The sequence below is a fragment of the Ambystoma mexicanum genome, chromosome 4p (genome assembly GCF_040938575.1).
Source record: "Ambystoma mexicanum isolate Mex_15411 chromosome 4p, UKY_AmexF1_1, whole genome shotgun sequence".
Lineage (NCBI taxonomy): Eukaryota > Metazoa > Chordata > Amphibia > Caudata > Ambystomatidae > Ambystoma > Ambystoma mexicanum.
This window is the reverse complement of record NC_090927.1, coordinates 521,642,924-521,670,591: the sequence shown is the minus strand read 5'-3', so window position 1 is coordinate 521,670,591 and position 27,668 is coordinate 521,642,924. Positions and strand designations below refer to the sequence as shown.

The 27,668-nt window shown below is 43.9% G+C and overlaps 1 protein-coding gene across 1 annotated transcript in view; it reads left to right on the top strand.

Moving 5' to 3' along the window:
• The window catches only part of SNTG2 (syntrophin gamma 2), a 1,542,102-nt gene that overhangs the window by 1,261,999 nt on the left and 252,435 nt on the right, over nt 1-27,668 (top strand). The window contains exon 15 of the mRNA XM_069605189.1: nt 25,903-25,995. Coding sequence (XP_069461290.1) covers nt 25,903-25,995 — 93 coding nt within the window. The remainder of the gene's footprint in view (nt 1-25,902; nt 25,996-27,668) is intronic.

Below are 27,668 nucleotides of genomic sequence, written 5' to 3'. Positions count from 1 at the left end.
AATAGGGTAGATACCACTGCCACCAGCCAAATCTTAGAGAAAGGGGAATGAAATAATGTTCCATGAGAAACGGACAAAAAGGGATAACTATTAACCCTTTCCAGAACTCTAGGTAAGATAGTTTGTACTGGGTCTGTGAATTTGAAAAGACTAATAAAGTCAATGGCAACTTTACATGTTCTGGGAGACAGTAGTCAGTCCCAGAAAATGGAGTTTAAAGTGTGAAGTCTGAAAAATACAACCCTGTGTCACTGCACTAAAGGTGCTGTGTAACACACAGTAAAAATATGATGCCTATGGATTAGGTGAGGCTCCGCAGTCTATGCGCACAACAAATGTTAAGCACACACAGCAAAACACATGTAAGAGTGGGAAAAAAGGCTCACACTCTTTGTAGGTGAAAAAAATAAATCCTAGAAATCCAGCAAAGCTGCTGAAGGACTCAGTAGGTAAGGCAAATTAGCTATTCCGGAGAATTCTCCGTAACACACTCCCGGGTAACGTCCTCAGCCTGAAGGGTGTACACTCGAAGCAGGCACTGGGCGCTGTGGCAGCAGCAGGCTCTAAGGAGAAAGCTATTTTTCTCAGTACCTAACATCACAAGGGGGCAGGTACACGGCTTCAGGCAGGATGCACATGTGGAACTGCGAACAAGAATGTCTTCCGTGTTCATGAGCTATGGGCATCGAATAGGAGCAGAGAGGCAGCGGGCTCCGGAGGCTAGGGTGATAATGGCAAGGGCGGCTCAAGTTGCGTTGAGCCATGGATGCAGGCTGCCATCCTGGAGGCAACTTGCAGGGAGGTGGAGGGGTTGGAGAGACATATGTTGGAGGTCCTGCAAGCCCTCCAGGAAACAACAGAGGCTTTCCTGGGTGAATTGGATGCAGCGCTAGATGATGCCCTGGTGGAGAATCTGAGCATCGTGCGAGAGGAGGAGATGGACTAGCCCCCTGCCTGAGTATATAGTTATTTAGGTGTAGGTTTTCTTTTTTTTTTTCAACAGACTATTTAAACATTACTCCCCTTTTTGATTCTATATAGTTATTTAGGTGTAGGTTTCCTTTTTTTTAACTGACTATTTGAACATTACTCCACTTTTTTAAATTATATAGTTATTTAGGTTTAGGTTTCATTTTATTTTATTTTGTTTTTCAGCAGAGTTTTAGGACATTACTTCACATTTTAAGTTGTATATAGTTATTTTGGCATAACAATTATGTTTTTTTAATTTACATGGACAGCTTCATTTTTGGATTGTTAATGTATGATGCAAATATATATTGGTAATATAGCTTTTTGTTAGTTCAATTCCTGGCATCTTGCTGTTCATTTCAATATGGGCCTGTTTGCTAGTTCTATTTTGGGGCTGTGCTTCTCTCCATTGGGAGTCATGTGTCTGGTTGTGTACATGCCTGTGTATTGTTGTTGCAGGAATGGTTGGCGATGGCAGGATGCACAGGTGGCTGACAGGTGGTGGTGTGTCAAGTAGACGGATGGGTGTGCACTGTCTAATAGTATTCCCTTTGACCTGTGCTGCGTCACTCTGTGTTTGGCTTCACTGTGGTTGGGGTGGAGGGAGGTGGGCTGACTGTGGGAGTTTTCCATGGTCACTGTCATAGCACATGACTTTGTAATTGATGTGTAACACACATGTCGTGCATATACCTTCAGCAGAATGTGGTATCACAGAATGCCTTCTCTCAGGTGTTTGTCAACGTCTTCCACAGTAGTGGCACATTTTTGATATTCCACGGTGGGTGCACAATTCACCAGTCTCTTTGAGTCATGCACTCTCTGACTGCCCTATCCTTCACCCATGCCTGTCCCAGCTCATTCATGATCAGGATGTGACATGCCTCCCCATTGTTTATGGATGTAGCACCCATTGTTGGCATGTTTGCTTCTGTTGTGGGCACATATTTGGTCACTGTGCTTTGATGTCATGCCATTGTTGCATGTCCAGTATGAACCAGTTTTAACAATCACTTGTCACATGTGTATGTTGAGGGATGATTGTTGCCAGGAAGGGTGTGTGAGCAGATAATCCACTCATGGATGTAGATCAGGTGAATGCATTTATTTTGATTCGCAGGATTCATGTTCATGATGGAAATCATGCTGCATTCACACCACAGAGGTTCAAGTGAGTTACAGATGATGATTGCAGTGGCGCAATGTCACTCTATCACGGTACTGCCTGCAGGGGGTGTCACAGGTGATGGGTGCTGGGCGGTTGTGAGCCTTCTGGAGTGGGCTGCCTGCACGTGGTATCACAGGTGACAGGGTCTGGGGGTGTTGTATCCCTTCTGTAGGGCGCTGCCTTTGAGTGGTGTCCCTTCTGGAGTGGGCTGCCTGCGAGTGGTGTCCCTTCTGGAGTAGGCTGCCTGTAGGGGGTTCCACAGGTAAGGGGGCCTGAGTGGTGGTGTCCCTTCTGGAGTGTAATGCCTGCAGGGCTTGTCACAGGTGAGGGGTGATGGAGGATGGCGTCCCTTCTGGAGAGGGCTGCAGTGGGAGTTATGTGGACAGGGTGCATGTCACGGGTGTAGGGGGACTCAGGAAAATGTAATGGGTGTAGCCTGCACTTACAAGGGGGTGTGCAATTTTGCTGGGGTGTGGCCTGGGCTTGAGTGGGAGGGCACACGTTTATTCTGGGGTGGGGCTGGGCATTGCGAGGTGTTGTAGTGTAATTTTGCTGGGGTATGGCCTGGGCTTTCATGGGAGGGCACGTGTTTCATCAGGGGTGCTGCTGGGATTGCGAGGTGTTTTCACACGATTTTGCTGAGGTACGCCCTGGGTTTGCCTGGGTGGGCACACATTTTCTCTGGGTTGCGGCCGGGGATTGCAAGGGGTTGTCATGCGATTTCGATGGGGTACGGCCTGGGCTTGCATGTGAGGGCATGTTTTGTCTCTGGGCTACCGCTGGGGATTGCGAGATGTTGCTGCACAATTTCTCTGGGGTGTTGGGCCAGGGATGGTTCAGAGGCTTGCGCTGTGTTAGTCATTTCACTTGCTTTTTGGTGTGCGTGGATGCGTGTTGGGGGCGTTCCTCATGCAGCTTCCTATTACTTGCGCAATGGCTACTAATGCCTCTTGGAATCCATGAATATGCGTGCCGCGCACCTTTTTATCTGTGCCTTAGCTCGTGCAAGGTCCTTCTCGGCGCACGGCCCTTGCGCCATTTCTGCGACCGATTTTATTAATCAGGGCCTATATATAAAAAAGCACGCATTTGGGACCAGGCTGCCGCTCCTCACACAAGCTTGGTGCAAATGCGTCCAGCAGTTTGGGCTGTACTCACAAGCAAATATTTTTCCCATTCAAGTCTATCCGGATTTTTAAAAGTTTGGGACCACCCTACAACGTTGCACCCCCCCCCCCTTAACAAATCCATATGAAACATTCAAAACTAATTCACAGGCTGGTCTATATTTAATTTGCAAAGTTTCATCTGAATTTGTTGAACGGTGCCAGAGTTATACACCACCCAAAAACTGCTCTTTCTGTGGGAAAGACAACTTAACTGCAGCTACAGGGTCACTATGGTGGATCCTGCAAGGTTTTTCTTATTTTTGTGACAAAATTAAGTACTTTTTTTTATTTGCCATTGATCATATGATCATATGAATTGTAAGATATTCAAGTCATATATATATATATATATATAAAGTTGCATCTTGCTGTCCTTTCTGCTTCATTTTTGTTAAGCATGCTAACAACTTAACAACACATTGATGAGCCCGAGGTAGGGAAAATTCAAATGTGATGGTTAACATGTTGCACCTTTTGAGTAATGTTAAAATTAAATTGCCTTAAACCTTTGCTTGTAATATTTGAGGTATAAAAAGTGTGTATTTCCTGAAAAGAAACCACAGATTCTGCATGCACATTAACCCTGGGGATATTCTTCTAATAATAAGCAACGGGATTGTATCGAGTGTGGATTTTAATGGGAAATATATGTTTGGTTGTAACACGTTTTAGTATCATTTTCATAAGCATGCAACATGTTAACTGATCTTAATAGTGTCTTAATATTTGGATATAAATTGTCATTGGGTCTAATTACCATTACAACAATTACCTCGACAAAGAAATCTGTGACTCTATTTCTAGGTTGTTTTTCCTCCATAAGAAGTGGTTTCCTTCCTGAAATCCAGCTGTGATACAAGAGGATTGGCTGATTAACTTTATTTCCATACGTTTACAATTTCTGTTAAACACAGACTTACCAAGAGTTTACATTTTAGTAATCCATACATAGTTTCTGAACCTCTTAAGAGCTTTCACATTGTTTTCATGGAAAAATATAAAACATATTTACAATGTTTTCATAGTAGTATAAAAACAAATGTTTTGATGTTGACAGACTCTTCAATATGCCCACATATGTAATCACAAACAAACTGTGTGGCGAGGTTTTGAATGGGAATGGGCGTACTGGCTCAGAAAAGATTCAAGCCTATCTCTTCTACTCAGCTCGAAAGATTTAAACCATATTCAGTTGAGCATCGAAATGGTTCAAAACTTTCAAACCAAAATTTTAGTTTTCCATACAGATTCGAGTATTTGATGGTATTTGACTAGGCTGAGATACATATCTTTGATAATACTGCACTTGAGGAAGGTATATCCGTATCCTCCTAATCAGCATTAGTGGGGTCTAAAGAAGTGGTTGAATAGAGACAGAAACATTTTGTCAAATGAAAAATGAGCAGTGGACGCACTTTTTTTCATTTGCGTTTATTTTGGAAATGAGCAGGTAACCTTATTCACAAACGTGGCCCATGCATTTCAGTGGGCTGCGCAGCAGCAGAGCAAATGATAAGCTGGCCCGCTCCCTTGTATACATTATGCTTGGGTGTGCGATACTGACATTAATGTATGACAGGATCCCAGCAAACGCTTGGGTGCTGAGGGAACATTTCACAGTGACATGGCCGTAACAAGCTTGAAATAGTGAAATGTTACAAAAAAAAAACCTTTCTATCCTTGTTTGAGGGTCAGAAATACAAGAGAGTTAGCAATGCATGATACTGCTGCTGACCCATTTAACAGACAATTTAAGACAGGATTGGCAATGCCCCTAGCATGCATTGTGCATACCCTTGCACCTATTCCAAATTAGTCCAGAGGAATGGGCCTATCTTTTGTGCATCTCAGACAGCATTCCATTTGTGGTTGCAGGATACACTTAGAAATTTGCAGGACGACCCCCTTATTGGTGGCACTGCATGATGGGGTAAAAAAGGCATCTGACTGTGCATATCTATTATGCGCCTCCACACATGCTCTTTGTGAGGTGGTTTTGGCGCAAGTGATCTCATCAGCGCCTCTCATCATTTTAGCCATAATACGTTTTGAGATTCTTCCCCATCCTATCTTAAAATCCACATGGATTTGAAATGTTTTTATCTCAACTTGAGCCACAGAAACCTATGGCTTGGATTCGGTCGAGGCGATTTGAGCCGACTCGAACACTTACCGGCTCGATTCGAATCACAAGAATTTCTATTGCGGGTCAAGTGGCTCGAGCCATTTCAAATCATGTATGCAAAGTTTGGAAATGGCATTCAAGTTGAGCACTTTAAGGCCCGCTCATCCCAAGTTTTAAACTCATTACTCTGGATCTGATTGCCAACATGTTGTTTCTGTGAGTGTCTTGTGCCCAAAGTCAAAAGTAGCTTCCATCTTTGGTTAGCAGAATTCACAAACGTGAAAATATCTGCTTGATTGGCTTTGCTCATGAAGTTTCATTCGAGTTTGAACATGCATTCGTGAATCTTGAAGGGATGTGCTCTGCAATGTTCTTGTTCAAGTGGGAGTGTCTTTTGTACATGTTCTCCCATGACAAAGCTTAGCCACAGGGAAAAGGTGCACTTAGGAGTCTGTATGGGCCCCTCCGAGCATTTCCCTTCTCCAGATAACACTTATTTTTATTGTTTTTTCACATGTCCGCTGTTTGAATAGGGGTAGATTGTAAAGCAGGGAACGGCAGTGCTGGCCCATAAGGGCAATGCACACCCAGCATCTTTGTTGGAGCATGGTCAGCTTGTAGGATATTGCCTGCCAAGTTTTGGTTTCTATAGTGGATTGCCTCTCTGGAACAGTCAATTCACTGCCAAAATCTCTTAAAAGCAAGTGATACCGATCGCAAGCACCAGGATGTGTGTAGGATGACAGCATATAAAAGCAGTATACGAACAGGGCTTTTGTACTCTTCTGTTTTTTAAGGACTCGCAGGTGTTGCAATATATACTTCTTGCATGCTACTCATAAAACACCAAGAGGAGGAACAAAATATTTGTTTTTGTGAAGCTAGACTGATACTTCTCTGCTCAGAGACACAGCCCATGGTCAGGGGAGCAGGGGAAGCTCATCCATAATGGGCGAGGGGATGTGGACCCACCAAAACACCTCGCCCATCATGAAGGAGCTGCACCAGCCCAGTAGCATTCCCTGAAGGAGCAGGGGTGGACTGGCCTTTAGGGTACTCTGGAGATTTCCCGGTGGGCCTCTGCACCCTGGGCCTCTTTTCTGTGGTATTTCCAAATTTTCTCATAGGAAAAGCATTGGGTTTGCTGAAAATGTGTCATATAGGGCCACTTTGAACTTTATTTCCAGGGCCTCTTTTGGTCCCCAGTAATTATTTCCAGGGCCTCTTTTAGTTCCCAGTCCAGCCCTGTGAAGGAGCACTCCTGGGCTGGCTTGAATGGTCAAGGGGAAAGTTCGTACCATAGCCACGCACGTTCAGTGATTCATGCTAGTCTGGGACATTTTGCTTCCCCAACCTTTCATGGCCCAAAGGAAATGCAGGCTGGGGTACTGCACATGTGCATGTTCGAGGGGGAGTTCTTGTGACCTCACCACACATAATACCAGAGCTAGCCAGCACATCATCACTGCTCTGGCCACTGCTCATGCATTAGCAGAAATCAGGAAATGCTCTTCTTCCTGGTTCGTGCTCATGCATGAGCAGGATCCAGGAGAGGAGGCTGCAGAGGAGCTGAATCTAGACCTGAGCAGAGTACAGTTAAGATTTTTATTTTCTGTATAGAAGGTGTGTGGATTAGTGAGTGTTTGATGTATGGATGCACATACTAATGAGTGAGTGAGGGAATGATATATGTGAATGTGTTGTGTGAACATGTGCAAACACGTGTTTTGTGTGTGGGCTAGGGGGTTTGTGGGGGATGGGCATGGGGGCCATGGCATGCCAACAACACATTTTGTACTCGTCATCTATAATAGGGACTGAGTAAAAATGATCACCCTTTCTTTTATCCATCCCTGGTTGATAGAAGATAGGATCATCTGTCATTACATTGCTAGACCGGCCTTTTGTGGCAGCCTGTCTAGCCATTTCTTTCTGTGACATGATATTTTGTACAGGATATCCATGATAGTGCAGCATGTTAAGTGTTATTATTTGGCTAGACTGTTATTTTGGGGAACGAGTCTAGTCATTTCTTACAGTGGCATGACTTTATTTTCCTGGGCATATATGAAATACCAGGCATGGTATGTGGTATTACTTGGACAGACTGCCATTTTGGGGACTGCCATGCTAGCCCATTCTAACTGTGGCTTGGAGTCTTTTTACTGGACATCTATGGTAAGCCAAGCCGCTACACTGGCATTTTTGCAAAGCCAGTCTAGCTATTTCTTACTGAGGCATAGCATTTTATTCTGGGCATCAAGGATAAAGCAAACATGAAGTGTGTTATTAGGTGTCTAGACTGGACTACATTGGGCAGCCAGTTTAGACATGTTCTCTTATTTTGCCACATCATTTTTAAAGATAAAGCCGAAAGGAGTATGTCCTTATGTAAGGATACTGACATATATTGGTAGGGCCAATGTGTACATGTTGTCTTATAGTATTATTACTGGCATTATGTACAAAACAAACATGGGTATGTTCTTAATTGGAATTCTGGCATACATTGGTGCATGTATGGGCAAGGCCAGTGTGAAAATGCTTTTAAACTGGCATATAATGTGGGTGAAAGCATCATGAAAATGTGTTGAGAAATGTTTCTGTGTACTGTTGGCGACTTGTATCAATTGCATTCATGGATTGACATTACCCTACTAAGCGAATTGCACAATGGCTGATATTTTCCCTAGTTTGTTACAGAACGTGTGCTGCATAATGCACCATGTTATCCAATATTAAAAACCGGTTGGGCTCCCTCACTTGGATCGGTACCTCTGTCATATCTGTGGGAAATATTTACTCACATCCACTTAAAGAAATCCCAAGGCACCACTACGGGGCCGAGGGGGAGGAGATGTCTCCAAAATTCAGCCTACACCCTGACAGGTTTGACAACAAATGCTGCTCTTAAACACAACGCCACTAACTATTTTCACCTATTGTACATCACCACCTGCCGATTATGAAGTGGGAAGTCTTTGGAATGCTTGTTCTTGGCTGACATTTGGCGGGTATTGAAGAATTTAGTCTTGCTTAAAGACAGAACTCCTGCATTTGGGACCTGGATAGGTGCATTTGTTGTAACAAGCCAACAGTGGAATCGACTCATTACGATTGTGACTGCTTTCCTATCCACAGCAATGCTTCCACGTGCCACCTGACTCTCTACCTCTCCCTTGCCAGTGGTCACAAATCTACTGCTGTTGCTGTACGTCAGCCACACTTCTGCTGCTGCCTCCTCATCCAGTGTCACATGGTCTGACTAACTTGGGTTGCCCTGTCAGGTGATTGATTTGACTGTCACTTCTTCCTCACACTCAATTGCATGCAGGTAGGGGGTCATAGAAAGGCAGGCAGCCTTTTGTACATCTCTACTACATGACCCCACCTACACTACTTTCGCACACCCCTTTAGGGTTCTTCTTTACTGTTGCCATGCTTCAAGTCTCTCTCATGAGGACGCTTCTAACGCTTGGTAATCCTTTGACACCCATTAGCAAATCCACAGGAAAACACCATATTGCAGGGGGGCGAGGGGGCTAATGCCAAAGAAGTCAGAGCGGGAGGAGGTTTGCTGCAGGCCACTGAAACGCATGAACTGGAAGGCCACTCAATGCTGTAGGAAGGACTCTGAGATATGCGAGGATGGGGTTAATTTCTAAATTCATTTTTGTTTTAGGTTCAATAAAATGAGACGTATTAAAATGAAGCACATGTTATGAAATAAAAAAACAACTAAAATCATCAGCATAAGCTCTAGAATTGAACTCGCTGAATCTCCCTGTGTTGTTACTTGCTTTTTTGTACTTCATATAGGGGGATAACATTGCACATGCGCAATGACATTAGCACCAGAGAAAACAGAGGAGTTCTGCATTATTATTGGTGCTTATATGATTGTGCATGTGCAGAAATACTGAAATGAAACCCATACTCATATGTTATTTGCATGCTTACATTATGCATCATCTAATATTGTCTATTTTACTTAGTACTCATTAATCTTGAAATAGATGCCTAGTCACCCGCTTCAGATATAGTTCATCCTGCCAAATTTCACCAATCATTAAGAATTATTTCTTCATTGTCACTAATATTTGTGGACTGCTTAATGTTGCCTTTGTACAATGGCTATTTCACTTTAACTTTTTTGACTGAACAAGCAGTTATTATTTCACTTAGTCCACCTCGTCCTTGTCTCTTTGATAGGCTTGGTATGTCTAATCCTATCCTATATGAGCATTGCATTGTCTTGAAACTCAAAGAAAAATTTAAAAATAAAGAGACTCAATCTTGAATATTGGGCCGTAGACTGGGTAGGGCCTGAGTGGGCAGGGTCCACCCAACATCTGCAAATGCCCACTGACCAGGCACTGTTTTGTGGGCATTTACACATGTTAATATCACTGAGGTGGGCCCAATTACATTAGCTGCAGGCCCCACTTGTTAGACAATCCTGACTATGCCTCAGATTTTGGCTCCTTTGTTGAGTGGATTCTAGATATCATTTTCGTAGGATGTCTGTGCCTTGAGAACAGAGCATGTTCACAGCCATCCTTACACTGAGGCCCGGCCTATATTCTGCGTTTGGAAAGGAAACATTTTCTCTAGACAGCTATTGGAACCTAATGGGTGACTCATGTCAGAGCCATTTTAGCCTCACAGTCAAATCCCGAGGCTGTCCAAATCATTATGCAGGCTTCAAAGTTAGAACATTTTAATTTTAGGATGTAAGTGATTTCAACCCAGCACTCCACCTAAGTCAATGCCTAGCATGTGATGCACAGCTGGAACCCTTAGTTATATATTTATTTCTATAAGTTCTTTTATTTCTGAATGATGTACCCTTATATCACGCCCCTCTCTTTGAATCCCCCCGGTCTCACTGAACCAAGAAGCAGGTTGTTTTGCAAAGCTGAAAGATTTATTTTATGGATTTGAACAATATACATATCACACTATTTAATATTTATACAATAATGACCAATGGGTGATGTCACAACAATCAACAATCTCTTTAATCAGAAGGAGTATGGATAAGAAAAATCAGGCAGCACAGAATAAAACTTTGTGTGGGTTCAGTCAAATGCAAAATCACTTTTCCCCTTTGCAATCTACTCAATTCCCCCCAATATGCAATATAGAGATGGAAGGGGAGAACACAGGTTTCAGGAAATACACTCTCAACAAATACAGTTTCAATCCCAATTCCCCCCAGCAAGCAGAGAGAAACAGGAATGATTTCAAAACAGGTCAAAAGCTTTTGAATGTGGTTTTGAATGAATTGGAAAAACACTGAAACATTGATTGAATTCTCAAAATTAGGTTCAAAACTAGTGGGAGCCGCTTTGTATAGTTCCAAATAAACACAAGCAATGATGATTGAATAACTAGCAGGTTAAAAACTCAATTCTGAGGTCAATTGCAAAGAATAGCTGTTTTACACGTGATGAAATTGAGCAAAACGAAAAATCTGCAGCAAACTTTTCTCCGCGCGAGAAACACGATTACGGGAAAACTATAAGGAGTTGGAATGTGGTTTTAGATTCGTTTGAAATCTGAGGATGTTAGCTTCAATTTGACACTAGCATATATGGTTCAGAAGTTACAGAGGTTTTAGTAGAGGTCGATTTTTCTCAGAAAGAGTCAAGATTTTCAAATGAAAGATGTGCTTTTGGATATTACAAAGAGGATTTTCTTTACACTAGGGAGTCTGTGAAGCCACAAGCTACACGATAGCCCAGCCACCGACCCAGTGACACCTCTGGGTGGTTTCTATCTGCCGAGACGCTTGTCTTTCTTCAGCAAATATATTAGTGCAAAGATGATATTATCACTACTATTATCAAAGGACTATATGGATGAGGGAAAGATTCAGGAAAAACAAAAGAGATTCTACAATGCAGTTCTGGGTATGATAGAAGAGTTTGGATAAGATTACTTAAGGATGAGATACTGGCTATGGACAATTCTATGCTATAGATACTCACAACTATGGTTTGGAATAGGCCCGTCAAAGATCTGGTCAATGGTTTTGGGCTGGAATTCTGCTAGCCGACCGGACAGGATTCAGGCACTCGGTTCTGCACTCAGCACGGCACTCTGGACACTGCACGGCCTCTGGACTGGATCTGACGGGTTGGTTCTGGGTTGCAGCTATCTGGTTACAGCTCTGCTCTGCTGTTTTGGATCTCTGGGTTCTAGCAAGAGTTCTTTGCAAGAAGCAGAAACAGCACAGCCAGGCTGTTCAAATTTTGGTGTGCCCCTTGGAAGTCTGGGGTAAATCAGGTTTCAAGATTTTAAAGAAGGCCAGCTGAGAAGGGTTCAGCTTTGGAATTGGGCCTCTCTGCTTTCAAAGTTCTGGAGTCTTGGATCTGGGTTCAGATTTGACAGTTTTTCGCGCTTTTGGTTGGGTACCCAGGGTCAGATCTGTCCACATTTTCCACAAATATGCGCATGACATCTGGGCATATTCCTGTGAAGTTTCATATTTCTAACATTATCACAAATGCTACAAAATCGAATTAGCAGTAGTCCTGTCTCTGAACATAGCACAGGGTTCAGAGTAGTTTCAAACTGTGGGCAGAATTTTCAGGTTAACAACCTATATTTTACAGATTTTTACAAATTTTGCACAGTTCTCTGTGAGTCTTTTTCAAAAAGATATTTGCTTGTGGTTCACGATACACATATCTGTCTGGTCCCGCGCCTATGATTTGCTGGGCCCAGAACACTCCTGGCCTCTTCCTGCTGGCAGTTAGTTTCTGTTGACACCTGAATTTGCATTCCTTTTCAGTTCAGGGAGCCTATTGTCTCTCTCTCCCAGAGAAGCAGAGCAAAATCCCCTCCTCCTTTCGTTAGCATCTAAATGATTGTTCCTGGGCAGAGAGCAAAAGGAAGGCACCCTTTGTTGGAGCAAACTGTAGAATGTGCTTTTGAAGTCCTGTGTGGCTGGCATCAGTTCACTTTAAAACACTTTGTTTAAAATTGTCTTTTCTAAATAAACTTTATATTTTCAACAAATATACACACAGATCTCTAATTCCAGTCTTTTTAAAACATAGAAATTGAATAGTAGCAGCCTATATTGCTTTTGATGGCAAGTCTCTTCTTTTCCACAATTTGATCTTAATGTACAAGTTTCAACTAACACTATAAGTAAATGACAGCTTTGATACAGGCAGGTGGCGGTACTGCGCCCATATCTGACATATTTTTCCCAGGCAAGCACCTTTTTGAATGTGGATTTTCTTGTGATGAAATCTGCTTCTCCTGACATTGTGCTTATGGGGATTCCTTAGATAAGGTGATGGTGAACACCCAAAACAAGGATGTTGGATCTTTTCTGATGTTTGGGGAACCATTATTTTGTAATTTCAACAGCCAAGGAAAAACAGATTTTAGAGCACTTCTGGGTTTTCCTGGCAATGCAGCACTGCCTTTTCAGTTAGTTCCATTTCACTCTGTGGGCCGCTCAACGACAGGTTTTGGCAGTGCGGTCTCCTGTTCTACCACTGACACAGGCAAAGTAGATTGGCAGCCAATTTTTCCAGTTTCCCTGCGCACATCTCAGAGATTTTTAGTGCACATAGGGCTTTTCGGCAGCCATTCTGTTGTTTTTGATGAAAGCAGCACACAGTGATGTTGCAGGGCAGAGCCTAGTGGGTCAGAACATCCCACAAGGGTGAGTGTTGTGAAAAATGAATTGCGCACAAAGCCCAGGGTGCATTTTGTACCCACTAATGGAAGCACAGAACTCTTTTAGTAGATAGTTGTCAAATATATAGGCGTGTTATTAGTCGTATGTGCCCACATTGTGCTTCAATTTTACATGGATTAGTCTGAAAATCTCACTGTCGCTTTTTGTCCCCTTCCTCTTTGAAATAGTGCTATTTTAGAAGAGTACCAGACCGTCCATCTTGGAATGATAACCTTCTTAGAATGTACCTTGCTGATTAAGACAAGTGTAATGGTCTAATTATGAAAACAGTATATACAAAAGTGATCATTAGAAATAAACAGTCAAACAATTCAAATGGGGACAAGGTTACTACAATTAAAAAGTTTCCTTTTTAATAGCTGTTTTTGAACAAATTACAGCCCCCTCCCACAGTTGAGCAAGCTGTTTTTTTGTTTTTCCCTCTCCTCATGCAACTGTCCTGTCAGCAACAGCTGGGGTGATTATATCAGATGTGTACCTGACTTTGGAACTATCACACACATCCAAAGAGACAGAGACATACGTTTTCCGGTCCGGGAAAAGTGCCAGTAAAAGTGGCAGTAAATCCTTGATCAGCACTTTTCCCGGACTTTTAAGTCTCTGAGCCTCACAACAAGTGCATCAGTCCGGTAACAACGGTGCCAGTAAGCCTCCTGACACTATTGTTACCGGACTGGCACACTACGAGTCTGCGAGCGGCTGCTGTCCCACCTGCAAGGCCTGACCTGGAGAGCGGGGCAGAATCCGCTCGCAGACTTTCACGGAAGCAGCAGCACCGTTATTAACGTTGCCAGTGCTTCCGTCATCCCCATCCCCAATGGGTCATATGGAACTCAATGGGAATGGGGATATACATTTTTCCGGTGCCTGACTCCCCGTAACGCCATTGTCGTAATCCCCCAGTTATTCCAGAAAGCCAGGCGCCAGAAATATTCACGAGTCCGGCGGCAGCCTGCCGGTTTTACCAGCATGGCTACCGCTGGACTCGTAATGATGTCCTCTGTCTCTTTGGATGTGTTTTGCCAGTGGGGGTCACTTATTTAGCTCCAGCAAAGAGTCGGAGGAAAATGAGGCCTCCACAGGCAACAAAAAGCCGGTATTTCTGGCACCTGTATTACCAGTGCCAGAAATAATGGTAATCTCCTCAATTGAGAATCCATGGAATGGGGACTTACCACCCAGTCCGCCACCAGTAATATCCTGGAAATTCTGGGATATCAGGCGGCTGAAGAGTGTTTTCCAATAGGGTTTAGTCATTATAAAACGCTTTTGTGAATTAGGCCCTTAAGGACTTATTTACAAATGTGTTTTGCAATACTGCAACCCTATTGTAAAAACGCGTTATAAATCAGGCCCATAGATTAGAGACAGAGAGAGTCAAAGTTAGTTAGAAAGAGAGAGAGAGAGAGAGAGAGAGAGAGAGAGAGAGAAAAAGAGAGAGAGAGAGAGAGAGAGAGAGAGAAAAAGAGAGAGAGAGAGAGAGAGAGAGAGAGAGAGTGAAAGAGAGAGAGAGAGAGAGAGAAAGAGAGAGAGAGAGAGAGAGAGAGAGAGAAAGACAGGGGGCCTCATTCCGAGTTTGGAGGTAGCCATGGCGCTATTTGTCGAACTCCGATTTGGTGAGATGGGGACTTACTGGTCCATTCCGACCTTGGAGGGACCGGTAAGTCCCCATTTACCAAACCATTCCCCATTCCCAATTGAGTCCCCATAGGGCTCAATGGGAATGGGGAGGGCGCAAATAACGGCCGGCGCATGCCAAGGCCGTTATTTGCGCCCTGGTCCCCTAACGGGTACCGTAAGGTACATTTGGTCTGACCAAACGTACCTTATGGGTCCCGTGATGGACTTTGGAATTGGGCAAAATGGGATTTACCGGCACCGGCGCCCTTACCGGTGCCTTGCATCCCTTTGCGCCCTGGTCGGAATGAGGACCAGAGTTCTATATGTGCATATGGTACAATGAGTACAGCTTGTAATACCATCATTTCCATGCAAGTACAGTGCTTGCTCAATTGAAGTGATGATCTATAAGACAATTTTGCCAGCGAGAAAGAGCCAGCCTAAACCTGCAAATCTATAACTGCCACAATATGGGAGTAGGAAACTTCTGAAAACAAGGGGCTCAGTCATTTTGCTGGCGGATGAGGTGAGAAGGCAGTACAGCCCCCTCCCCTCCCCTCCATGCCTTACTCAAACCATGCATTATGTGGGTACTGCTGCTGCTGTATGTATAGCAACAGGCTAAATCAGGGAGATGCCACCTCACACTTCTTCTGAAACGGCGACTTAAAACGTTCAAACCACTCATCTTCCTGCAACTCTTCATCAAGAAATGAATGGGTGCATCCAGAGTGTTCTGCAGTTTGAGGTTTACAGTATGCTGTCCTCCAGGGCGCTAGAGCTGAACACTGCAACCATGTTTAAATGAGCAGGACCCTAATCAGGAAACATCTAATAACTGAGCCCAAACAAGATGTGTCTGGTTGCACCATTAATTAGTTTCTCCTTCTTATGGACACAAGAATCCGCAGTATAAACGGATCGCACACTGAAATCTCCCTCCCTCGGGGTCCAGAAACACGTTGTTTTGCAAAAATAATTCATTTAGTTTGAAGTCTATGAGAGGATCATTTCCAGGTGGCTGTCCATTCTTGAAAAGAAGGACATTGACAAGGATATGCAGTATATCCTTACTTCACCATACTCTAAAATAAAACGTTCATAACATTCTATAGACAATTATCTGTGCAGGGTTCCGTTTGAATTACACATTCAAGACAAAAACACACACTCTTCAACCAACGGTGGATATCCACTTTGAATAATACCTTTATTAATTGTGCATGTACATACCATAGACAACATTGCAGTATCATGCTCAGTGTTTAAGAAAAAAAACGGTAAACCACTATTGAAATGTTCCACAATCAGTAGGAAATCAAAATAGTAAAATCATCTACACGTGTCTCCCTTATTAGTCTCATGTCTGGATCTTTTTAAAATGTTACAATGCTTATTTCTAATAATTCCAGAATATATTGTACTCTTAATAAAAATGGCACAATTCTCTTACTGAACAACGCACATTATCAAGACCAGACCTACAATGGCCATAAACATTATTTTCTTATATAAGCTTATCATTCCAAGATGGGCAGTATGCTCCTATTGTACTTGTTCTTTTTTTATTGTATATGGTATACAAAAATATAACCTTTCACAAATCTCAAATCAAATACATAATTTAACGAGAAGATTAATACAGTTAACAAACAAAGCATTGTGCATCCAAGCCAGTTAAAACAAAATGTGAACAATATTTAAAAATGGATTTTACAATTCTAACATACAGTCCTCAAGCATCTTAACAACAGTGATCGTCTTTTGATGGGAGTGACCATCGATCAGGCTTTCCCAGAAATGGTCATGTGCCCAGTATGTTAAATCAGACATGAACCTACTGAAAAATTGATGCCTGGAATGTCTCGTGCCCTCACACTCCATCATTAGATGTATGATTGATTGGTTTTATGGCTTGGCACACGACTGACAAAGACTCACTGATGAAGCCCCCAAACCTCTTCTCGCCAGGATTTCCCCAGTATATAATATGTTCAATCTCAGTCTAAAAAACGTATTCCTTAGTCTTTAATATGGGAATTTTATTAGATATTTACTGAGGAAGCCCAGTTTTCTTTCCGATCTTTGTAAGGGATTCGGGTGTGGCCCTGATCTTATTTTCTCAAAGGTCTTAGTCCAATCCATTTCCTCCCATTTCTTTTGGCATTTAATGGATTTTCCTCCAACAATTTCGAATCTATGTCCGCCCACTCCTGCCATTCCTTCACCAGCGAGTCAAGTCTGTCAAATGGTGGGAATTACCAGACTCCAGATGTTTCTCATATCTGTGTATAAGGATTGGTCTTAAGTTGTCGTAATACGGTGGTGCAAAATAAGCAGTTTACACCCTGCTTGAGATTTTAATGATCTTAAGCCCAGTTCGAATCTGATGTTGTCCATTGATAGACTCATTGGTAAACCCAAGGCATGTTTCCAAACAAGACCTTCCCATTTTTGCCAGAACGTGTTCCACAGGTGGGGTTTAGCTTCTAGCCCATATAATAAAACAGCGATGACTTTGGCCTGGTAAAACTTGAGGACAGGTATGAATGAAAATTTGCTGTATTTCCAAAGAATTCATTGGTTTTATTTTTGTCTCAAGGTCAGACTCTGCCTTGCATAAAGCCGGTGTGGCATAGATTTTGTATCCCAGGTAACCCAAATCCTCCACCCTTGTGATTGCCCCCCACCCCCATTGACCACCTGGGGAAAACAATTTTTTTATTTCTTTGCCTGAATACCAACACCCTTGATTTATGAGGATTCAAGGAGAGACCATTTTCAACCGCATAATTGTGAATACCGGTAAGTAAACGTTGCAGCCCAATGGCTGTTTTGTCTAAAACCACCACATCATCGGCGTAGGCCAGCCAGTGTATTTTCTTACCATTTAGGGAAGGACTGGCCAACGCCGAAGATGCTAGAATATCCCCCATATCAGAGGTATACAGGTTGAAAAATAGCGGGGCCCGAGACAGTCCTGTCTGACCCCCCAGTTAACTCTCACAGTCTGACAGATGACCCTCCGCATCTAATCTCACCCTGATGTCATTGCCGTTATGGAATTCGATGAGCATCGGCAGGAGCCCTCTGGGATGCCTTTTGCTCTTAACTTCATCCACAACCTTCCCCTGTCCACTTGGTCAAAGGCCCTTGAGAAATCTACCCAGGCACCATAAAGTTGTTCACCACCCTTACCCTGAGTTTTTTCACTCAGAAGATTTAATACTATGCCATTCACTGCCGTTGAGAGTCCCCTCCTGAACCCAGTTTGACATTTTGTGAGCATTCTGACTTTTTTTCCCCATGTTTCCAGTTCCCCCAGCAGGATTTTCATTAAAATCTTGCTGTCAATATCCCTTGAATAGTGGGATAACTGTGGCAGTGCGCCACGATGTTGGTAGTTGTTTCTGAGTCAGAATTTCCCTAGAGTGCCAGTTAAGCAATTTTGCCCATAGAGCTGGATTTCCCTTCAGGACTTAATGCGTCAGACGGTTAGGCCCTGCCGCTTTCGAGGACGAAGCTTCCTAATGAAGTCTTCAATATCCGAGGTGTTGAAATCAAGCCGCCAATCCGCCTCAGTATTATAGTCACAAACTGTTCTTACTGGTTGACCAAAGACTGACTTTAGGTATTTGATCCAATCACCATCGGGTACCAAATTGCACAATTAGTTATTTTCCCCCTCCATTTCATGCATAGTGTCCCAAAACCCCTTTACATCTCTCTTGCCTAGAACCTCCAAAATATGCTCCCCATCCTGTTGGAACCTTTTTACATTCCTAGCCACTGACCATTGTTTGTACCTGTTTTTAAGCAGTCTTATTTGCACCCCTTGTTCAATTTTACCAATTGATGAGTCTTTTTTTATAAGCCTCAACCTGCCATTGAGGTCTTTTTTCTTAGCCATCGTTTCTTCATCATACACGTGCCGGTGAACTTGTTTAGACCCACCCCCACCTGGCTTCGGGGGACAGATTTGCCAAATAAATTGAATAAAGCCTGAGGGAGAGCAATCCTCTTTTTGCACTACTTCTGGTAGTGCAGAAAGCCTTTCATTTAGGACAGCTCCCACAGCTTTATATTTCATTAGGCAAACTTTACCTTTCTGGGATGTTAGCCTCTGAGACATCCGTGGCGAAATTTCTGCTGAATTTTCTGGGAAAAAGAGTTCCAACCTAAGATGGTCACTACCACCCCTCTCTTTTATGTTTAGGTTTACTTTCTGTTCGAAAAGACCACCAGATAGGAAGAGATAGTCCAATATTGAGGCAGACGTCCCTGAATCCTAGTTGGATTGGCCGGGATGTCACCTGGAAGACACCCATTTGACATTTTCAAGCCCCAATCATTTAACCACTCTACCCACCAGTGGCCATTTTTGGTAGTTCTTTTCCCCACAGATAATCTCTGATTTCTTAGGAGGTCAATACATTGTATGTTTAGATCGCCCCCCAGGATTATGTCCGCCCCTGGAAAAGCAGATTTCATATCTCCGACTGCCTTGGCTAACGCATCAAGGAATACAAGAAGCACCATACTAGACAGATTCCAGTAAATATTGCAAAAAATCATTGCTCTATCACACACCCCATTTCTAAGTGTAGCCTTGGACATTTGTAGCCCTTGAAAATTCCCTTCAAAGGAGACAACATCCTTAAATTTTTAATTTTTGAAGGCAATAAGCAACCTCCCACTCGGCCTCCCTCTAGCTTTCTGTGCTGCCCCTTGTACAACAATTGAATACCCTTAAACTACTATAGGATTTACGAGCCATGTCTCCTGCAACATTATGACATCTCCCACATCAAACAGATAGTTCTTTATGGCCCTTGAAGTACAATTATTGGGCCCCCGTGTGTTCCAGCAGATGACTCTCAGCCCCTTATTTTCAAAGATGTTGGGTACCTAGACCCAGCTTCTGAAAGATCTCTGTTAAAATACTTGGTAGTAGGACTAGGGTGTTGTCCTTATTGGAGACACTCGTCTATTCACATGTGGCCGTAGACATCTTGGTAGTGGGTTGCAATTTGGTAGCCCCTTCGTGAAAGTGAACATTCTTTCTGGCTGCCACATTCCGTGGCTGCAGTGATTTTGGTTGACTTATTAAAACCAGTATGTCCAAGTTCCTTAAATCCGATTTTGCATCTTCAATTGCCTGGAACACTTCCCTGGAGGCACAGCCCACTTCTGCCAAAAGAGGATTATTTGGGTCTGGGAATCTGATTGATTCAATGGCTTTACTGTTGATTAAAAACAAACTCTGAACTTTTTTCAGAAGTGAGAGTATGGTCCCGCGGTTTAGACATTTTACGTGCTTTTTACATGCTTTTTAGCAGTTAAAGACAGCCAAATAATCGGCATTGCATAATGTGAGTCTGTGATGATTTTTTCCTATCTCTGTGGGGACATTTGTTCCAGAGTCCCAGTAATGACCTGGGATGAGATCGCAATTTCTTCCGATAGGCTCGCCCACACACCTGAATGTACCTTCACCCAGTTTTATTTCTACCATCGGAGATGTGGTTTTCATCTGATTTTGCACTGAGGGTTTTTTCAGAAAGATTGGGCGATCTTTACATACATTTTTGGTTCAACTATATTCCCGTCGTTAACCAGGGATGATTTAGGCCCTGATTTTGGTTTGACTTTGAGGAAAATGGGGGCTAATTTGATGACCTTCTTCAGATTTGATGAGGCTAGGACAGCTTCCTGCTTATTCAAAGTCTATTCTGTTTGAGACCCTCGATTTTATTAAAGCCAGTTTTCCTTGCATCTTCCGGGACACCCTGGAGAGCTCTTTCCTGGTTGTTCCTCCTCTTCACACCCCCTCTTTTTCCCTGTGGACTATTCAATGAGTCAAGTGGGTCAATTTCTTGATCATCCTCTGCCACCAATGGATGGGAGGAACTAACTTTCTTCAAAAATGAGTTAGTTTCTGAGTTCTTGTGTTTTGCTTTCAATTGTTTCTTTGATTTTTTTCCCCATTTTTTACCAGCATCTTTTTCTTTGAGTCTTTTCACCCTTCTTGCTTCCCTTTTTCAATTCTTTTTCCCCCCTAGATTTGCACTTTGGGGACGGGCTGCTAAGGTCTCCACGCCTTGGGAATACGACTGATCACTAGAGTTGATCAGGGATAGTTTTCCAACTGTGTCTTCATCTTGGAACCCCTCTCCCACATTCGCCAGTCTCCGAAACTCTTCCAGAACCGACTCCAACAACGGTGTGTCATCCATTTGTTGACTATCCACCACTAATGGCTCTGACACAACCTGCTCCAATTGGTTCTGATTTAACAATTGGAGTTGGGACAACAGAGCGTGATTTAGAGATCTATTTGTCTCTTCCGATTTATTTTTGGCTGCAAAGTCCTTTGGAGTGCTGAGATGTCCAGCCCTTGTTTAATTGACTCTAACTGCATCTCTGCAGTTTTGACAGCACATTTGTATTAATAACGTTGCAACAGCCCACTACTGAACCATCGAGAGCGGCCTCCTCCTTCATCAGTTCCATTAGGGAGCCAGATTGAAGTTGCACTTCGGTTTTCAAAAGTTCGAAAACGGAAACTAACAAGTTCAGTACATAGTTGAGTGCACTCAAAGTGTTGTCATTTGACTGGACCCTATCTTCAACACTTTCCCCTTGGGTGTCGCTTGAATCTAGGGCTGATGGTACTTTTGCTGGTAATTCTTCCTGTACTGGACCAGCAAGCTCTAGATTAATGTCTATGCCGGACAGATTGAGTTTACTTAACGTATGATCATTTGTGTCCAGATCCAGAACATGCCTAGCAGGCTCCTTAGACCCTTTGTGATTTCTAACGGGGCTTGAGGATGTGTCAATTTCTCTGTTAATTTCTGATCCATGCAGCTGTTTCCTTTCTCCAAAGTGCTCCTCAATTTTTTTTAAAATTTTAGTTGTGGTTATTGTAAATTCAAGACCCTTTTTCCAATTGTCCGCCAGAGTAGATTCTGCTTCCTGCCCCCCAAAAACTCTTACTGGTGTAGAGAGGGGGGACAGGGATGGGTCTGCATGCACTTGGACCTGAAGCTGTTGAGCCCCCACTACAGGAAACAGGACCTTCCTGGTTACTTCCAAAGGCCCCCTCACCCCATGTACTAGAGGGCTACTAGCGGTTTTAGGCTCCTCCCATTCTGGGGCTCTCGTATCATCCTGGAGCGAATTGCTCTGCAGTTTCATTGTCCTATGAGATACTGACTTTGGACAAATTATAGGATGGTTCATTCGCCCTGGGACAAAAAAAGAAAAGCTGTGCGGCTCAAAGGCAAAGTGCCAACGGATGCCGCACGGACTCCAGATGGGCCTCTTTCACAGAGGCAATCTCCCACGCTGGCCCCCCACACGGGTACTGAAAAGAATAAAGACCCGTGCAGGGACTGAAAAGAATAAAGACCCGTGCAGCTCAAAGGCCGAATGCCCGTAGTTGCCACACAGGTTTCAAACCAGCACCACCTTTGGTTTGTTTGTTTCCTTATTTCCTTTGCGCAGGGTTCCCGGCTGGCAGAGATCTGAGCGGCTCAAAGGCGAATAGCCCACAGTCGCCACGCAGGTCTCAAGCAAACAAGCCCCTGTGCCTCAGACAATGGTGAGGAATTGTTCAAATTGCTGAACAGCCTCGACTACCAGGTTCCAAATGGCAGGATTGACTGGCTGGGCTACGATAGTCCCTGCCGTAACAGCAACAGCTCAAACAGCAACAGCCCAGATGATCGGTTTACTCAAATTGCTCAAATTGCTCAGGACAGTTTACTTAGAACAGCGAGTAAGTTTATCGTGCGTTTGCCGTGCGTGTAACATGAATTTTGCCATGTGTTTACCCACCGAAACTTCAGCAGTTCAATACCTCAATAGCCGCAACTCAACAGCTCAGCTCAGCGATGACGAGCAGTTTCTGTTTCTTAACGTGCTCAATCTACAAAAACCTCATCTCTCCAAACGTGACCACAGACAGCACAGACAGCGCTGAAAATGCTTGCGGAGTGCAGAAATGCAGAAATGCGAACAGGTATGGGACCCGGCATCCGACACCCAACACCCGGCACCCGGCACTCAGCTTCAACTTCGGTTCCAGCTTCGTCGGCTCGCAACCGTCCTCACTGCTGCCTGGACTGTGTTAGAGGAAAGGACATATTGGATCGTCAAGTCGCACCAGTATTGCTGCTCTACTGCTCTCACACACTGGAATTCTCGTACTGGCCGCTTCCGACAATCACCAGTTCAACTACAAACCTATTACTTATTCAAAATGCTCCTTTGAGAAAGGGGAGGGTGCAACCAGCAGGAGCTATGGTTTTAGTCTGTGTTGAATAATATCAAATCACATTAAGGGAACATAGGAATGACAACATATCCTCATAGTTGGCAAACATGTATGTGTTAAAAGGCTTGTATGTTTGAATTACAAGGTACATAATGGAGAATGGGCTTGGTTCTCATTTTGTTTTTCACAACACTCACTGTAACATTTAAATATTTATGACATTGAAGCATATATATTGATTCAGGGAGTTTTAGGTTGTGTATGTGTGGAGGAAATCGCTGCAGCATCAATCGCTGCATTGTGATCCAAAGGCCCCTTACCGATGCAGAATTTTAGCAGGGTTCTCGGGATAAGGAGAGCTGTGCATACACTCACACACACACTCATTTGCCCTCATTATAAGGTTGGTGGTAGGCCGCCAATGCTATCGGCGGCCTACCGGCAACCTCGGCTTACCGTTTCTGCCGCCCGATATCCTGGTGATATTACGGGCTGCGGAGGAACGGTAAATTCCCATTCCCATGGAGCAGGGAACACTGAAGCACCGGCACCATCAGAAACGGTGCTGGTGCTTCAGTGAGAAACCTGCTGGTAGGGGCTTGAGCTACCTGCAGGTCAGGCCTGCTGTTCGTTCACTGCCCCTACAGGCAGACTTGTAGTTTGCTCATCTGGAGAAGGTGCCATAACCGTTGTTAAAGTCACTTTTTTCTGGAACGGCAAACATATAATGAGGGTGAATGTCTTTGAGGCAATGCAACTAGATTACAGTTTTTGTCAGTGGCGGCTGCTATCATAGGGCGGCCGGGCGCCGCCCCCCCCAGAAAAGAAAGAGGAAGCTAAAAGAGATTCAATCAGAGAACTTCTCTGATTAAATCTCTTTTTTAGCTTGCATTTCCTTTGCCAACAGCGCGGGTGCGCTGTGGCAAGGCACCAATAACTAAGGGCCGGGCCGGGCTGCTTTCACAGCTGGGCGCGTCCCGTTTTACTCTAATTTCTTCAATAGAAGAGTGCGTGGAGCTCGCAGCTCCACACACTCTACGTAAGCCCCTTTAATTAGAAGGCTGGCGGGCGCTTCAGGGGTGGCCCCGCCATTCTAAAATGTGCGCAAACAGCGCACTAGGTTAGTCCCTCCCCTGAATGGACACAGTAATGTCATTGGCTGTTTGCCAGCCAATGACAACCCTTGCATTTGCTGGCAAACAGCCAATGACATTACTGTATCTATGCAGATCTCGTGGTGGTGCAGGGTGTGTGGGTGCGCCTACGCCACCTTCACACTCTCTCCCCTGGATTCTTTGGAGTCGGACGACGGCAGGAGTCACACAACACGACGCAAGCTCAGCTGCCCTGAGGACCACCAGCCCAGCAGAGATGGCCTGGACCACGACACGACGAGTTGCCGGCGGGCAAGTACCAGGTGGTCCCGTCCCGACCCAGATGTTGATGTTGTTCTGTTTTCTTTTGGGCCCGGGGACGTGGTCCACGGCCCCAGTCAGCAACACTGAAAGACCTGTAGGCCAGGGCCTACACCTTTCAGTGTTGCTAACTGTGACTGCCATCAACTTGGGGGGCCTTGTGTCTCACTACTAGTCCGGGTCTTGGTGGTAGCGGGCCCGGGCCCGCCTACCACCAAGGCGGGGGCTGCCTGGCCTGGGCCTTTCTTTACCCCCGGTCTGTGGATCAAGGCCCAAGGGCCTTGGGCCACAGACAGCAAGGCCCAGGCAGGCGTGCTACTGCTGCCGGGCAGTGCCCGCGTAGCATGATCTTCAACATCCAATGTGCTGTTTAATATTTTCGGCATTTTTCGACAAAAAATGCTGAATATACAAAACGTCACAAGTAGATCCCTGGGCTGCTGTTACCTCAGGTGAGGCAACGAAGAGCGGGCAGGGCTTAATGAGGCACACGCCCAACTAGTCCAGGCTTCTGCGGCTGGATTGCAGGAATCAGTTTCCAGTCCCCTCACACAGTGTGGAAAAAAGAAAAAAAGAAAATAATTTGGCTACAAGTATTTGACAGTTAAAAGGGACTTCAGCCGGGTAATACAAGCTGCTGTAAAATACACCATCACACTTGCACACGTAAGAATAGTGTACCACCATTAATATGTAAAACTGAATGCTTTTTTCATATTTCGGGGATTTTTTGGGCAGTAAATTGCACATTTTGTAGGCCATTTTTCTAAAAATGTCATGGGGGGAGAACCACCCCGCACCACCCTGGGGGTATGGGCTTGCACACTGCGTGCGCTCGCTACTAAATTTGCCCTGGGAAATGTACGCCCCACCTGGTTTCAAACTCACCAGCCGCCACTGGTTTTTGTCACTGCCAAAGTGCAATGTCTAGAAAATGTGTGTCATTTTTTGTTGTGCCCCTGTTTTATCTAGAGTTCTAAGCCGCCATACTTGATAAGTGATGTTTTTGTAATGATACTTTTTGTTACCCCAATGCATGCATTTCTTTCTGTGGTTTGCGTGTCTGTTCAATGAGAGTGACACAAATACATGTGTAAACATCTAAAGTTGAAGCTAGTGAAATGCCAACAATTATCCTAAGAACATATTTTATTAAAATTCGTTTACTGGGCCCTCACTCATAGAAAATATTTTCAAATATTGATTATTTTTTTTCAGCCTGTAAGTTTTCAAGTGATGTGGTGTTCTGAAATAGCTGTTGTAATGGAGTACTCAAATTGCAAATCGTCAATAATTGCATCATTCAGTGTGTGGCTATGTGCCTCATTTTCCTTTCATATGAAGCCAAATACCTGTCTTGAATCTCCTGCTGTTTAGAGATATCCATAGTTGATGCAACATTGTACATTCACATTTTGTTATTTTTCAGTCAAAGACGTACATGTGCAGCTGTGAAGGAGACGCGCTGTGCTTTACAGTGGATTTTGCCCTTGGATTCACCTGCTTTGACAGCAAAACAAAGGTAAGACTGAAGGAGAATCAGTAAAAGAGAAGGAAAATATCACTTTGCTGACTACATCATCTTCACAACAAGGATATTGAATTTATGGTAATAAACCAGGTTCACGTTACCTTGGTAATCGCACACCTGCATAATGGTCTCTACATCATTTAGAGGAGTACGTCTATATCGGTTGCCTTTGTGCATTCAGTTTTGGCATTATTTACAGCTCGTCTGACATGAACCACTCTGTCCCGCTTCTGTTTGATGAACTTTCTACTATTTACTTTGCCTACTAGAACACTCACTGCAATGATGCTGGAATGGTCCTGGTAAAGAACCCAATGGAAAAGTCCTCTCCCTGGATTTGGACCGGGCCAGGAATTCCATATTCTACTGGGAATCAGGGTCCATCATTGGATGCATGGAAATAATCCAAATTGATATCTACCAAGTGCACATATACGTGGGGGGGATGAGGACTGGTGGCTGCCTTTGCATTGAGGGTGAACAGATTTCACCATTCATTTTTATAGACTGTTCACTGCTTTTTCAAGTGCAGGAAAGACAAACCTAGTCTATGAAAACTGTAGCATTATGCAGGAATCAAGATACCAAAGCCACACAGCATGGACTGCTTCAGCACAGGTCTGATTTCTGTGCCCATGCCAAAACTCGTCACCCATGCCGAAACTCGTCACCCATTCCGAAACTCTTCAAGCAACAAGTCACTGGTCTATTCAAATTGGGTCTTCTTTTTCTAGTGGGATTTGTCTTCCCTGGGAACAGTCTGTCCCTGCCTAACACGGAATGAAGACCTCAATTGTTTGACGTGTGTATTATTTGTAAAGCTCAATACATAGCATATAACCTTGACAGTAATACAGCGATATAGTTATTGGGAAAGAATACACCATTATTTACAGAACAGATAATACTTGATTATCCGGTACCACTGGGAATCCAATGGTACTGTATAATGAACAATTCTGGTTAGCAGAATGCCGGCTTTCCAAGCTGTGCAACAAAGCTAAAAGGCCAGAAGTGCAAGCTCCTGGCTTGTTTGGTTGGAATTCCTCTTCCTACACCTTCCCATTTATACATACCCCAGTGACAACTGATTTGAAGATTTTGGGTTCTATCACAATATAGGCGTTATCCCAGTGGTAAATCCAGTGGTAAATCCGCCAGGATACTGCCAAGGCAAATTGAGTTACCGTCACGTGAACTGGCACAATTAGCACTGGATCCCGAGTTGCGGGGCGGGGGGCAGTAAGTCCCCAATCCCATTGGGTCCATTGGACCCAATTGGACATTTTGGGTGCTATGACCACCACGCTATTAGTGCCACAGTAATAACACTTCCAAGATTTACCTCCAGCAAAATGCTGGAGGTAAATCTCCCACTTTCCACCCAAACCTTGGGTTTGGCTGTAGTGGTAATGTGGCGGTCATATCGTTACCGCCACATTTTTTCCACTCTGCCCTTTCTTTTCTAAAGTAAACACATACTTCCACTGTAAATATCATACATCAATGTACAGATCAACATACTTAGTAGCATTTGGAAACACAAGATAGAAGTACTTACAAGAAAGAGGTAAAGGCTTCCAAAATGTCTGTTCCAGGTGTTGAAGTACAGACAAGCTTATAAAATCGAGTGAGATATCTGATTATCTTTTTGAATTTATGTA